General features: G+C 45.8%; 5 protein-coding genes across 6 annotated transcripts in view; 2 read left to right on the top strand and 3 right to left on the bottom strand.

Moving 5' to 3' along the window:
* The window catches only part of LOC108104545 (metabotropic glutamate receptor 2), a 57,201-nt gene extending 55,007 nt beyond the window's left edge, over positions 1-2,194 (top strand). For both annotated transcript variants that reach the window (XM_017210685.2, XM_017210686.2), the window contains one exon: positions 313-2,194. In XM_017210685.2, coding sequence (XP_017066174.1) covers positions 313-845 — 533 coding nt within the window. In that variant the 3' untranslated portion in view covers positions 846-2,194. The remainder of the gene's footprint in view (positions 1-312) is intronic.
* Positions 2,195-2,355: 161 nt separating this feature from the next.
* Positions 2,356-4,371, bottom strand: LOC108104547 (maltase A3). The gene is made up of 4 exons (XM_017210688.2): positions 3,250-4,371; positions 2,739-3,193; positions 2,527-2,670; positions 2,356-2,463 (listed from the first exon to the last, which is right to left on the bottom strand). The coding sequence occupies exons 1-4, from the start codon at positions 4,348-4,350 to the stop codon at positions 2,397-2,399; spliced, it is 1,767 nt and encodes a 588-aa protein (XP_017066177.1). The 5' UTR covers positions 4,351-4,371; the 3' UTR covers positions 2,356-2,396.
* Positions 4,372-4,634: 263 nt separating this feature from the next.
* LOC108104546 (maltase A1) lies at positions 4,635-6,834 on the top strand. The gene is made up of 3 exons (XM_017210687.1): positions 4,635-6,208; positions 6,395-6,538; positions 6,609-6,834. Exons 1-3 carry the CDS (start codon positions 4,638-4,640, stop codon positions 6,715-6,717), a joined length of 1,824 nt encoding a protein of 607 aa, XP_017066176.1. The 5' UTR covers positions 4,635-4,637; the 3' UTR covers positions 6,718-6,834.
* Positions 6,835-9,343: 2,509 nt separating this feature from the next.
* On the bottom strand, positions 9,344-11,343 carry LOC108104610 (maltase A3). The gene is made up of 3 exons (XM_017210784.2): positions 10,201-11,343; positions 9,541-10,136; positions 9,344-9,469 (listed from the first exon to the last, which is right to left on the bottom strand). The coding sequence occupies exons 1-3, from the start codon at positions 11,341-11,343 to the stop codon at positions 9,403-9,405; spliced, it is 1,806 nt and encodes a 601-aa protein (XP_017066273.1). The 3' UTR covers positions 9,344-9,402.
* Positions 11,344-11,419: 76 nt separating this feature from the next.
* On the bottom strand, positions 11,420-13,731 carry LOC108104585 (maltase A3). Its single transcript, XM_017210746.2, has 6 exons — positions 13,464-13,731; positions 12,944-13,404; positions 12,433-12,885; positions 11,918-12,372; positions 11,719-11,862; positions 11,420-11,659 (listed from the first exon to the last, which is right to left on the bottom strand). Exons 1-6 carry the CDS (start codon positions 13,672-13,674, stop codon positions 11,491-11,493), a joined length of 1,893 nt encoding a protein of 630 aa, XP_017066235.1. The 5' UTR covers positions 13,675-13,731; the 3' UTR covers positions 11,420-11,490.
* Positions 13,732-13,759: the final 28 nt, after the last annotated feature.

Raw genomic sequence — 13,759 nt, 5'->3', positions numbered from 1 at the left:
TAACACAATCAAGTTCAGTTTAATTCCTGTAAAATCATTAATTGTTATTTGCAATTTATTTAAATCCGGTTAAGCCGAAAATCAAGAGAGTTAATCTATGGCCTTTGGGTTTGGTTTATGCTTGTGGATTAATCAGTATGAAATGTAAAATAAGTTTTAATAATATTTAAGTTTGAAAATATTTGTAAATAAGCTTAGTTTCTTGATAGCTTCTTAGCTTAGTTTGTTTTCTGTTATTAATTTATGTTTCTGACTAGGATACAGAATAAAACTCTTCTCGACTTTCTTTTTTCACACCCCCATCATTAACAGAAAACTCTCTAAAGACAAAGAAATTGTGCGAAATGGCCACTCAGACAATTTCCAGCATAATCACGTCGCTGGACATCAATGCCTACAATCAAATACCATATGCCGATCAATATGTGCCAAACAATACCACAACGGCCACGACCACGCCCACAGATAAGGGCAGTGGCAATAGCAACAGCAACAGCAATAGCAATGGTGATGGCGATGGCGATGGTGATGGTGATGAGGCAACGGAGCAAGTCGTGGCCAACAATAATAAAATCAATCAGCGGCAACATGGCCAGCCGGCCGTGGCATTCGCCATCACAACGGCTAACAATCACATAAGCGGCCATCCAGCAGCAACCATAACAACAACAGTGGCAACTGGCGAAACAACAACAGAGCCGCTGGTAGCAGCAATAACAACAACAGCACCATTGGTAACGGTGGATGTCACCGAAATCGCATCGTCCGTGGCAGCCAACAATGGCCATGGAAATGGAAATGGAAACGGGAGCCAACGTCCGCCGGTTTTGCAAACAAACTTATAGCTAAACGCACAACAATTGCAGCAGCAGTTACTGAAGGAACAACAGCGACAGCAGGCGGAGCTGCAACAGCACCAGCAGCAGCAGCAGCAACCTGCAACACAAAGCTCTTCCAGTGACACCGGCAGCACGGGCAGTGGCAGTGCCACAAAAAAACGTGCCGCAATTCCCGTTTAAGCTGCCATCAGAGATTAGGGTTTCCCTGCAACAATACGTAAGTAAGTGGAAAGTGTCTGTTGACCCAAGCTTTTCGGAGGGGTAGGGGTGTTGAAAAACCAGACAGAGGCCAGCACTTTTAAGTGCCTGCCAGGAGGCGACTAAATTACAGGCAGATGTGCCACAGAAATATCTTCTGATCTTGTCCAAAAAAATCTTGAAAGGAATTCATTAAATCTTTGTTAAGATTTGTTGTTTTTTTATACATTTATTTAAATTAATTTATCATAATAATATTCCAATTTTCTTCTGAATTTTCATGTATTATTATCTTACCTAAAAATCTTTCTTAATTATTTTTGAAATACTTCCTTCCTATGAAAAGATATAGAAGATATTTCTGTGATACCCAGGGGTATCTTCAGATTTTAAAAGACACATAACAGGCCAGAGTGAATTGAAGCAATGTCCCATGATAAAAAGTCGACTACGCAACTCTTCCCAAAAAATTAAAAAAAAATCGAATGTGTTTCTCCATTTTACACTTCAGCACAAAAATAAATATATAGGCATTTAAAAATAACTTGTCATATTTAAACTATTAATAAGTGTTTAACTCTTAAGCTTATCTAGTTTTCTAAGCGTTGTTTCAGAGCGTTCCGAAAGAAACAAAAAACGAAAATGTGATATAATTTCAAAAATGTGTTTTCTACAAACCGAAGCAAACTAACAAAGCTATCTGATTAGTGAATGTAATTTAAATAGGCTAAGCGTGGCAAAAAGCTGTACAGTGAGCACCGGGTAAAAGAGGGGAATATTTTTTTTTTCGAGGGCGCAATTATGTTCCAAAAGGGCTGGGTACTTCAGCCCCTTTGCAATGTAGCAGCTAGGTAGAACAATTACAATTGCATTTATTGTGTTGTTTGAGCCCATCAACATGGTAGATTTAATTGTTGTCCAAGCTAAGGTGTACATATAGTACTTTATGGATAAACCTCTAGCTGTAGCGAGTCACCTTGATGTCTGAGTACTCGGATTAATGTTAAATGTGTGAAGCTTACAATGTGCTATCTCCGAAACCGCATAGTTAAATATTTGTTAAATAGAGCGCAAGTAATGCAAATTCATGTCTAGCCAAATCATGGGGTACAAAATAATAGTGAAATATACTCGTATATTCGTTTTCCGTGTCTGTGTGTTCAATGTAAATAGTCGTTAATGAGAAAACCCATGGAACATCCAAGATTTGAATGTCTTTCGAATTAGTTACTTGATGTATAGTTAATAATACTATTGAAAACAATATGCTAAATATTATTTGGCTGCATATATATTTACGAATAAAGCAAGACGAATATCAATGAATCAGAAACACTTTCCATTTCAAGAAAATGAGTTTTATTCGGTGGTTAAAACTAAGGCTTCCGCGGGATCTAGGCTCAAGGCTGTTGGATCGTATCGAGTGCTGTTTGGTAATAATAATACAATATATAAGTAAGTAAGTAAGTAAGAGTTATATTCTACTTACCCTTCAACTTTTGTGGAACTAATACTTCTTATAAGAAGCTGCAAGCTCTCAGTTCGATTCTTGTCAAATTGACTCAAGTCCACAGTTTTGGCTTCCGTTCCAAAGTTAATGACAGCAACTAGGGTGGCTGAGTTGGCGAGAGATCTTCAAAAATAAAGATGAAAGATATAAGATAACTAACTAGATATATCATAACACCTTGAACACTTTACCTTTGAACTACAAAAACGTCATCCGATATAGTACTGTATTTTGTGGACCCATTTTGTAGAGTTTTGGATGACTTTCGTAGGGCCACCAAAGCCTTGTAAATCTTCAAATGAGACCGCTCATCACTCAATTCCGTTTCCACATTCACAGTCTCATAGTCCGCTGCTAAAGGTAGCCAGGTTGTGGACCCATTAGTAAATCCAGCATTAACACCCCCTGTCCACTGGAAAGGTGTTCTCTCCGGATCCCGGGTGTACTGTTCGTAGATGTCCGAATTCGAGTTGCAGCCCCAGGGATCTACTGTGTCCTCCCAACTGATCTCACCATCAGTCATGCCCAGCTCCTCGCCCTGGTAGGTGACACTAACGCCCGGAAGGATCATCACCAGCAGGTTCATGGCATCGATGTGCTCCTTACCATACCTACTGGCGGCTCTTCTCTTGTCGTGATTTCCTATCTGGAATTGGAGGATTAACTTCAGCCTTCGGTCATTGCTTAACGACTTCAACTTACCACCCAATTGGCTGTTCGACCTGCAGGCATATTGTTTAGCCACAAATCAATAGCCTCCTTCACGTTGCTAGCATTCAGACCCTTCTGCTCCATAACAGTGATGAAGTTAAAGTTAAAAGGTAGATGGGCTCCCTCAGTGCTACGATTTCCGTAGAACTGCATAGTAAACCAGGCTGGGGAGTATGTCTCAATGAGCAGAACACTTGAGTTGCCTCCATAAATGCGCTTGTGGTCATCGAGTACGGTGCGCCACTGATAAACCATATCGATGGTCTCCGGCTGGTTCTCGATGTAAGTGGTCGTCAGATAGTTCCGATCTTCCGAGTCATCAGTAGCACCAGAAACAACCTCGTCGGGGAACTGACCGTCGGCATCGGGCAAAACTTCAAAGAGCGGAGGGAGAGCATCGCATCGGAATCCGGAAACACCTTCATTCAGCCAGTAGCGAAGCACTCGTTTCATCTGATCCACAACCAGGGGATTGCGATAGTTCAGGTCGGGTTGCTGCACTGCAAACTGGTGGAGATAGTACTGCTGGCGTTCCTCGTTCCATTCCCAGGCACTTCCACGGAAGTACTGAAGCCAGTTGGTCGGGGGCTCCCTCTCTCCAGTTTCCGCGTTCACCTTACCGTCATGCCACACGTAGTAGTCCTCATAGCCCTTTTCCCTTTTCACCGATTTCTTGAACCACTCACTCTCATTGCTCGAATGGTTGGGAACAAAGTCCAAGACGATCTTCAGATCCAGCTCCTTGGCTCGCTTGATTAAAGCGCGGAAATCCTCCAAAGTTCCATACTCCGGTTGAATGTCAAAGAAGTCGGAAATATCATAGCCAAAGTCCACCATTGGTGAGGTGAAAATAGGTGAAAGCCAGGCCGCTGTGACCCCAAGATCCTTGAGGTACTCCAGTTTGCTGGTAATGCCATTTAGATCACCAATGCCATCGCCATCGGAGTCTTTGAAGGAGCGTGGGTAGATCTGATAGAACTGTGCTGTCTCCCACCAGTCCTTGGTAGTTTCGCTGGTGGAGCTTTGCACCTGACAGCCCTCACTGTGAGTAATGGTCAATGCCAAAAGTGTTAGGAGCGATAGGAGCTCCATTGCCACGGTCAAAATAAAAAACCTTGTGTATGAGCAGCCGGCAGTTACTCGCTCTTTTATAGACAGTCTACTCAACAGGTTAGATAATGGAAATGTTTTGATCGGGTTCTAATGTAGAGCATACTCATCACCACTATTGGAAAATTTACAGCTGAAGTGGCCTCTCAAGTGTTTTGGTGAATTCTTACACTTCTCAATGTGGGGTTATCATTTAAGCTACCCTAATCCATGCTCAATGTTATTGTATAAAAGCCGCAGCACTGACTCTTCGCTATCAAGTAATAAAAATGCAGAGAACACGGTTAGAACTTTTTGGCCTACTAGCGTGTGGTCTGGTTATCCTGGTGCATCCAAGCTGGTCATGTGAAACCACCACATCAACTACAACCACAAAGGACTGGTGGGAAACAGCCCAGTTCTATCAGATCTACCCACGCTCCTTTATGGATTCTGATGGCGATGGTATCGGCGATTTGAATGGCATCACCAGCAAACTGGAGTACCTCAAGGATTTGGGGGTCACAGCAGCCTGGCTGTCTCCCATTTTCACCTCACCTATGGTGGACTTTGGCTATGATATATCCGACTTCTTTGACATTCAACCGGAGTATGGAACTCTTGATGACTTTAAGGCACTGATTGCGCGAGCCAAAGAGTTGGACTTGAAGATCATCCTGGATTTCGTGCCCAATCATTCAAGTGATGAAAACTCTTGGTTTGTAAAGTCTGTGAATCGCGAGAAGGGCTATGAGGATTACTATGTGTGGCACGATGGAAAGGTAAATGCCACCACTGGGGAGAGGGAACCTCCATCCAACTGGCTCCAAGCTTTCCGTGGAAGCGCCTGGGAGTGGAACGACGTGCGTCAGCAGTACTATCTCCACCAGTTTGCAGTGCAACAGGCAGATCTTAACTATCGGAATCCGCTGGTTGTGGAGCAAATGAAGCGGGTGCTTCGCTATTGGTTGGATCTTGGAGTGGCTGGCTTCCGTTGTGATGCAGTTCCCGTGCTCTTTGAAATCGAGCCGGATGCAGATGGTCAGTATGCCGACGAGGAAGTTAGTGGACTGACGGATGACGTCGACGATCGCAAGTACCTGAAGAACGATCTGATCGAGAACCGAGCAGAAACGATTGATATGGCGTACCAGTGGCGCGTGGTTATGGATGACTATCAACGTATCCATGGTGGCGATACGAGGGTGCTCCTTATTGAGACCTATGCCCCACCTGCCTATACAATGCAGTTTTACGGAAATCGCTCGGTGAATGGGGCCCATCTGCCCTTCAACTTCAACCTGATTACGGTTCTGGCCAGCGACGGTTTCTCGGCGGCATCCATCAAGACAGCCGTGGACAATTGGATAAACAACCTGCCTGCCGGACGTACAGCCAACTGGGTAATAGGTAACCACGATCAGCGAAGGGCAGCTAGTCGATATGGAACGGCCAATGCTGATGCCATGAATATGTTGGTTATGGTCCTGCCTGGAGCCAGTGTCACCTACCAGGGCGAGGAGCTGGGAATGACCGATGGCGAGATTAGTTGGGAAGACACTCAGGATCCTGCGGCCTGCAACTCCAACTCATCTATCTATGAGCAGTTCACTCGAGATCCCTCTCGAACTCCCTTCCAGTGGACAAGTGGCACTAATGCCGGTTTCTCTACTGCATCCAAGACCTGGTTGCCACTGGCGGCTGACTACCAAACGGTGAATGTGGAAACGGAGGAGGCAGCTACGCGTTCGCATCTGAAAATCTACAAGTCGCTGGTGGAACTGAGGAAATCCTCCCTGGCCCTGCAAAATGGATCCACCAAATATGGAATAATCAGCGAGAATGTGTTCGTAGTGAAACGGTGAGTATGGCTTCGTAGTCAAGTTCATATAAAACAAGATATATACGGGGGCACCTGAAAGTCAAACTCTAGAAGTTAGAGAATGACACTGCACTAAGCTAGGTTCCCCTTTTAAGAGTTATGTACTTGGAGGTCCATATTTTATAGAAATTCCTTCAAGAACGTGCCGAACCATTACCTTTACAGTTACCTCTCCGGCACTGCATCCATAATTTATGTGGCCAACTTTGCCAGCAAGGGTGTCACCGTGAATTTATATGACTTCGACAAGACACTGCCCACCCACTTGACGCTTCTCATACGCAGCCTGCAGTCGGCAAAATCGGAGGGGTAAGAATGGGGAAGGGGACTTGTCCCAATGTTGACCATCTCGCTGACATCTGTGTGGACATCTTTTCAGCTCGCTATTCGAGGTCACCGGATTGAGTCTGGCAGCCGGCGAGGCGTTGGTATTGGATGGCAGCAGCAGCAGCACCAGCACCAGCAGTCGTTCTTCCCGATTCGATTAAATGGCGTAGCCTATCCGACGCACTTGAAACATACTGACTCAGGCCACTCAATCGGTATTTATCTTCGGCTCAAAGCAAATATGCCGTGGCTTGCATAAATAAATATATAAGTGAAAACCAGACAAACAAACCACTCCAGCCCAGAAACACCACACATATCCTGAATCACCCACCTCCCATGGCCCACTCACCTACCACTACCCCACCCGGCAGATAAGCTCAAGTGCCCGGCATACTCTTTTAATTCCCGGTCGGCGGCGGCGGCGGAGGCGGGATTTTGCCATTTAAAGTGTTTACACACAAATTAAAGTCAAGCAAAAGTTCCCTGCCCCTCCGGTAAGTAAGTATTTGGTGTTTTACACTGGGTGTAAGTGTAAGTGAGTGTGTGTGTATGGGCCTGAGAGCCCCAAGAATGTGTGTTACACAATGTAAATACAGACGACGGCCAGGAGGGACTAGGCCTATAAAATGGAGAAGAAGTTCGGCCTGGGACCGGGCCCCCAGCATCGCGGGACCCTTTGAAGTCGAGAAACCGTTGAGAAAACCTTCGAGAGGGGCTTGATGAGTTCACCCAGATAGCGGGGGAGAATTTTCATAGCGAGATTTATTACCAATCTCGGGAATTTGTGAAACAACCCTGGAGTATTTACTCTTCCTGTTCGCAGGGCAGCTCAAAAGTAGAACTTCAATTGCGTTATAAATAATTTAATTGCGTTTACACATGGTAATTGCCAGACACGCCTTGCGATACCCGAGTATCAAGTATACGCCCCAGATTTTCAAAGATTTCCAGGCTTACGAAAACTTCTTCTTGCAGCCCACTTGGGTTGGGTTAGCAAACGAAAAAGGTTGAGGCAATGGATACGTTTCGGACACGTTGGGCCGTCTAGAATGAGAATTAATCGTTAATGTTCAGTGAAGTCGAGTAATTACCTGATTCGATAACGAGATTGAATTTCGATGTAATGCATAAATCGGTTCTGTTGAAGTCTTTACAAATTATTTCCTTCGCCCTTAAATAATCACATCCCCATTCGATTTGTTCGATTTCACTTTGACGCTGAAAAATTAGCAGTCTCTGGCGGCAGGACCACAAAAATGAATAAAATGGAATCGTGTAAATGGCTGCGTGACCCGTCAGCCCATTAAAAAGGTCACAGACACGGTCTCCGAGTGGCTGGGGCCACTTTACCCTTACGCACGTGACCAGAAACCTTAAAAAAAAAATGAAAATAAAATAAAAGCTGCGTATGAAATTGTGAAAATGAAAACCACAGGACACAGACAACCAACCAGACGATGGAGGAGGTCTGGTGGTGGCGTCCCAGTCGGACAAAAGCCGTTCTGCCTTTTGTGCATTTCATTTTCGTTCAGATAATGAAGTTAATTTCCCAAAGAGTCTGAGCCACAATGTTTGACGAAGGCACCGAAATGATTACATTTAAGATGATTTTCATGATTTTCGCAGATTTACGCAGGTCGGACAAAAGTTTGCTCCCCTTCCGATTGGAAAACTTTTTAAAACGCATTAAGCTCGCTGTAATCTGCAAGGACTCTGGGTTTCGTAGCCCGAAAAACGCCGGAAGCGAGCCGAGCTCAGCACATCCCTTGCACATTTAGTTAACGTATTCGAAGCTCTTACAACGTTTGCATATTAATAATGCCCCGGATAATATTTGAGTTTGATTCCGGGTCAGCTCTTAACGAGCTGAGTTCCCCTGGCTTCTGATTTGGCACGTGCCAGTTGGCCAGTTGGCCAGGTGAGGCCTGAAAGTTCATTTAATCACTGGCCGCTCATTAATTGCACCGCAAACATGGCTCATAACTGGCGCCGAACGGGTTGGTCGAGCACTTGCTCATTTGAATGACTCTCACGTAGCTGATGTTTTGCGGAATGATGTTTTGGGTTCAGTTGACGGTTTTTGGGTGGCAAAGGGTGCAGGCTAACGCCGCAAAAGAGGCCGCCGCTGACAGACCAATTGTCGGTGATGAACTCTGGTGTTCCCGAGTGTGTGGGATGATGATGGAGCACTTTAAAGGGACTTAAAGTTGGGAACTCAAATAAACATCAGATTTTTGTGTTTCGAGAACTACAGTGTTTTCCATTTATAAACGACAAAAAAGATCTTGAATAACCATTATTTTCAGTTCCTGATTTAAGGTCAGAAACAGCTTAAAGTTGCTAAAGCGTAAACTAAAAATAGCTGCGCTGCCATGTTGTTTTCGCCATAATTTCACTTTATATTTTATGAGTAAATTAAAAAGCTAACCATGGTCGTTTCCTCTAGGGCTTTCAAGTACGACAGCAACATTCAGTAGGACACCGCACCCACACGCCATACGCCCACGCACACTCATTTCCGAGACACCTTCTGTGGTCCTTTTGGTTTTTGCGTGGCAGTAACGTTGCGTATGCGTGATTTGTGTGTCTTATCAATCACGTCTAATGGAATTTCTTTTGCCCCCGCCATCGGGTTTCGCACTGACTGTGACTCTTGAGCCAGGACAAAGTTCCTTAATAATTTATAATAAGTTGGCCCAGCACGCGACCTTAAAATTGAAAAGTTTTCCAATGTCGTTCGCCCGAATGACTTATACGCCCATATAACAAGATACATTATCGATGTACTTTATATATACGTATGTATTGTTTCTTTCCAACTTATGATTATGATTATGTAAACTCTAGACAGACTCCAAAATCAGTGCTGCATATGGTTCCAGCGACAAGTTGCTCAATGTTACGCTATCGCTGTGATGAGGAGGAAGTAAAATAAAAGTTAGGCGAGGATTTAATTTAAGCATGTCATGGTGAAGACTTACCCAACTGTGGCCTTGGACTGCGGATTCAACAGCTTGATCTTGTAGCTTTCAGTGGCATAGACAGCACTAGCTACATTTAATCCCGAGACAGTAGTGTCCAGCACATTGGCCACCAGCACATAAGTAGTTTCCCCACTCAGGTATCTCCTAATGGCAACCACATTGTCGCCCACATTCCCATATCGAGTGGCGCCAAACTGCAGAGTCTTGGATTTACGCAGCTCCACCAGCTGCTTATAAAGGCTTAAGTGACTGGGACTCGTGGCATTTTCAGTCTTGACATTCACAGTCACATAATTAGGATTAATTGGAAGCCAAGTGGTGGCATTGGTGGAGAATCCTGCGTTGGCCTCATCACTCCACTGGAAAGGAGTCCTGGCGGGATCACGGGTGAACTGCTCGTAAATGTTTGAGTTGGAGTTGCAGGCCGCTGGATCCCGACTATCCTCCCAGCTGATGTCCAGATCAGTCATTCCCAATTCCTCACCCTGATAGGTGATGCTCACGCCGGGCAAGAACATCTGCAGCATGTTCATCAGATCAATGCGGTTCTCACCATATCGACTTCCCACTCGACGCTGGTCATGATTGCCCATCTGTAGGGGAATTGATTAGATAAGGAAAATACTTAACCACTACAATGTATTCGAGATCCCTTACCACCCAGTTAGCTGTCTGTCCGGCGGGCATCTGACTCAACCAGCTGTTGATGATCTTCACGAAACCAGTGGCATTCAGCTCGGTGTTGTTCTTGTCCCCATTGCCACCGATGATAAACTGAAAGTTGAAAGGCATCTGGGCACCTTTGGTAGTACGATTGCCATAGAACTGCATCACATAGTCCAGGCCGGAATAAGTTTCCACCATGATAACTCGCGTATCACCGCCGTGTATGCGCTGGTAATCATCCAGCAGAGTGCGCCACTGGAACACCATCTCCACAGTTTCACGCAGATCCTGGGTGTAAATATGTTTCAGGTAAGAGGAGTCATCCGGATCATCTGTGTAACCACTCAGTGGCTCGTCGGGATAGCGGCCATCAGCATCGGGTAGAACCTCAAAGCACCAGGGCACGGCATCCATGCGGAATCCAGCCACTCCACGATCCAACCAGTATGTGAGCACACGTTTCATTTGAGCCACTACGGCGGGATTGCGATAGTTAAGATCCGGCTGCTTGACGGCAAACTGATGGAGATAGTACTGCTGACGCTCCTCGTTCCACTCCCAGGCACTGCCACGGAATGCTTGAAGCCAGTTGGACGGCGGTTCCCTTACACCAGTGCTGGCATTAACATAACCATCGTGCCACATGTAGTAGTCTTCGTAACCCTTCTCCCTTTTCACAGACTTCTGGAACCAGACATTCTCATCACTCGAATGGTTGGGCACGAAGTCCAAGATGATTTTGATGTCCCGCTTTTTAGCCTCGACGATCAGCTCATCGAAGTCGGCAAGTGTACCGTACTCTGGTTGAATATCAAAGAAGTCGGAAATATCGTAACCGAAGTCCGCCATGGGAGAGCTATAAATTGGCGAAAGCCAGGTGGCCGTCACTCCGATCTCCTTTAAGTAGTCCAACTTGGAGATGATTCCCTGCAAGTCGCCGATACCATCGCCATTCGAGTCTTTGTAGGAGCGCGGATAGATCTGATAGAACTGCGCCACTTGCCACCAATCGCGAGTGGTATCCGTGGTGGTGGTGGCCCTTTCAAGGTCCAGATCAACTGCTGCCGCACTCCCAAGGGCACAGTGCAGACCCAGGAGAAGTATCGCTATGATTAAGCTATTCAAACACGCCATGACTGACTGACTAGCTGGGTAGCGGGAACCCGCTTTTATAGACGACCACCCCAGAGATTTTTCCACTGATAAGTTGTCAAGTGCTTTGACTGCGTTTATTGTGAGTATTTTGATTATTAACTAGCAGCTAGAACAGAGGGTGGGAACTCATCGATTGCTCAGATAGAGCACCACTTGAGCTAGCCAGAGATAAACGCCCAGAATGGGAAGAAACCGCGACTCTCCATTGGTGGCATAACTATAATATGAGGAGGTTGACTGCAGGATCAGCGAGTCCTTGGGCTGCAACTGCACTGAAGTGGAGTTGATGAGATCACTGAAAGTATGGTAGATATTAAAAAGTAACCTATATGAAACTTAAGCTATACAACCTACCCCACTTTGACTTGAGATCGCTCTGTGACCAGCACAACTTTTAGTTGAGATGGCAAGTCAGGGAAAGTCTGCCTCAGATTTATGGTCTCCACGCCATCGTAAATATTGAGAAGGGTCACAAAGGTCGAATCACGTTCCAGATACCTAAACAAAATCTATTGTTATTATCAAATCCATTTGAAATACTATTATCTGTTACCGTTTCACGGCCAACACTGCGTCGCTAAGGGCCTTCACTTCAGTTTCACCGCGTTGAAGGGTCTTCGACTGCTTCCTCAACTGCCAGGTCTGCTTGAAGACGTTCAGGTGACTCAATGGCTTCTGCTGCTCCAGCTCCACATTGACCTGCTTGTAGTCTGGAGCAATGGGGAGCCACGTCTTGCTGGCATTACTGAATCCAGCATCCTGGGCATCGGTCCACTGGAAGGGAGTGCGCTCCGGATCTCGAGAGTAGCGCTCGTAGATACTCGGATTGGTGTTGCAGGCCGAGGGATCCACAGTATCCTTCCATGAGATCCACACGTTGGTCATGCCCAACTCCTCGCCCTGGTAGGTAACACTGGCGCCAGGCAAAGTGGCGGTGAGCATGTTCATCATGTCCACTCGGTCCCTGCCCAACCGGGAGCCCACTCGTGGGTGATCGTGGTTGCCCAACTGGAGGAGAAATACAAATCATGTTTACCTGGAATATTTATGAACTCGTGGTCTACATACCACCCAGTTGGCGGTGCGACCTTTGGGCATGTTTTGCAACCAATTAAGAATCGTTCCCTCGTAGTCATGGGCATTCGAAGAGTTGGACAAATCGCTAATCAGCAGAAAGTTGAATGGCAGCTGAGCTCCTTCCGTCGTCGCATTCCCGTAATACTTCATCACAATATCGATGGGTGAATAGGTCTCGGCCATTAAAATGCGATCGTCGCCGCCGTTATCCCGCTGGAAAGCGTCCAATACCGCTCGCCATGAGTAGACTAGGTCAATGGTCTCCGGCTGGTCTTTGGTATAGATGTGCTGCAGATAACCATAGTCCTCAGGGTCATTGTCCCAATCATTACGCGGCTCATCGCGGTACTGATTCTGTGCATCCGGCGCTATCTCGAAGACATGGGGAACTGCATCAATGCGAAAACCGGACACTCCCTTGGCTAGCCAGAACCTTAAGACATTCTGAGACAAAATGGAAAGTCAATATAACAACTTTATAGATTAAGCTAGGCCTACTCACATTCATGGTCTCCCGAACTTTAGGGTTACGGTAGTTCAAATCCGGTTGCTTCTTCACGAACTGATGGAGGTAGTACTCCTGACGAATCTCGTGCCATTCCCAGGCACTTCCCCGGAAAACACTGATCCAATTAGAGGGTGGCTGGCGGTTTCCGTTCACCATGCGACCAGGATGCCATACGTAAAAGTCCTTGAACTCCGGATCCCTTTCTGCCGAACGTCGGAACCACTCGCACTCGTCACTCGAATGGTTGGGCACAAAGTCTAAGATAATCTTGATATCTAGTTTTTTCGCGACTTCCATCAGATGCTCAAAGTCTGCCATAGTTCCAAAGATCGGTGCAATCTCAGTGAAGTTGGCTATGTCGTAACCAAAGTCCGCCATGGGCGAGGTAAAGATGGGCGATAGCCAAGTCGCTGTGATGCCCAGCTCCTTGAGGTAGGGTAGTTGTTCCGCAACGCCTGATATGTGTGTAAAATAAGTAAATATTTTAACCTATATATTGAACTGATCTTCTCACCGTTTAAATCTCCCACGCCATCGCCGTTGCTGTCTTTAAATGACCTTGGATAGATTTGATAGAAGGCGCCCGCCTGCCACCACTTGAGTTCGTTGGACTGATCTTCGTTGTCTTCGAAATCAGCAAAGTAATGGGGAAAGGGTTGGCTCCAGCTTAGGGAAATAAACTGGAGAGTTATTACAAACAATACAGAAAGTCGGTGTTTAATCATTTTGGCTTCCTTCTCCGCAGTTGGCCGGTCTGCCTATAGAAGGTCTTCTCTTAGCAAAGCCAATTATGCGACTGACGATCGAATG

This window comes from Drosophila eugracilis, unplaced genomic scaffold (assembly GCF_018153835.1).
Source record: "Drosophila eugracilis isolate 14026-0451.02 unplaced genomic scaffold, ASM1815383v1 contig_1765, whole genome shotgun sequence".
Taxonomy (NCBI): Eukaryota; Metazoa; Arthropoda; class Insecta; order Diptera; family Drosophilidae; genus Drosophila; species Drosophila eugracilis.
Note: the sequence above shows the minus strand (reverse complement) of the source record. Positions and strands in the feature narration are given on the sequence as shown.

Bases quoted from the DNA above. Each gene is read 5' to 3' on its own strand.
- LOC108104546 (XM_017210687.1), top strand. From the start codon at position 4,638: ATGCAGAGAACACGGTTAGAACTTTTTGGCCTACTAGCGTGTGGTCTG. The intron at 6,209-6,394 runs GTGAGTATGGCT...TTACCTTTACAG, and splicing joins AATGTGTTCGTAGTGAAACG to TTACCTCTCCGGCACTGCAT. The intron at 6,539-6,608 runs GTAAGAATGGGG...ACATCTTTTCAG, and splicing joins CAGTCGGCAAAATCGGAGGG to CTCGCTATTCGAGGTCACCG.
- LOC108104585 (XM_017210746.2), bottom strand. From the start codon at position 13,674: ATGATTAAACACCGACTTTCTGTATTGTTTGTAATAACTCTCCAGTTT. The intron at 13,405-13,463 runs GTGAGAAGATCA...CACACATATCAG, and splicing joins TGGCGTGGGAGATTTAAACG to GCGTTGCGGAACAACTACCC. The intron at 11,660-11,718 runs GTAGGTTGTATA...CCATACTTTCAG, and splicing joins CGATCTCAAGTCAAAGTGGG to TGATCTCATCAACTCCACTT.
- LOC108104610 (XM_017210784.2), bottom strand. From the start codon at position 11,343: ATGGCGTGTTTGAATAGCTTAATCATAGCGATACTTCTCCTGGGTCTG. The intron at 10,137-10,200 runs GTAAGGGATCTC...ATTCCCCTACAG, and splicing joins GACAGACAGCTAACTGGGTG to ATGGGCAATCATGACCAGCG. The intron at 9,470-9,540 runs GTAAGTCTTCAC...TCCTCATCACAG, and splicing joins CAGTCCAAGGCCACAGTTGG to CGATAGCGTAACATTGAGCA.
- LOC108104547 (XM_017210688.2), bottom strand. From the start codon at position 4,350: ATGGAGCTCCTATCGCTCCTAACACTTTTGGCATTGACCATTACTCAC. The intron at 2,671-2,738 runs GTAAAGTGTTCA...TTATTTTTGAAG, and splicing joins GACGTTTTTGTAGTTCAAAG to ATCTCTCGCCAACTCAGCCA. The intron at 2,464-2,526 runs GTAAGTAGAATA...ATTACCAAACAG, and splicing joins AGTTCCACAAAAGTTGAAGG to CACTCGATACGATCCAACAG.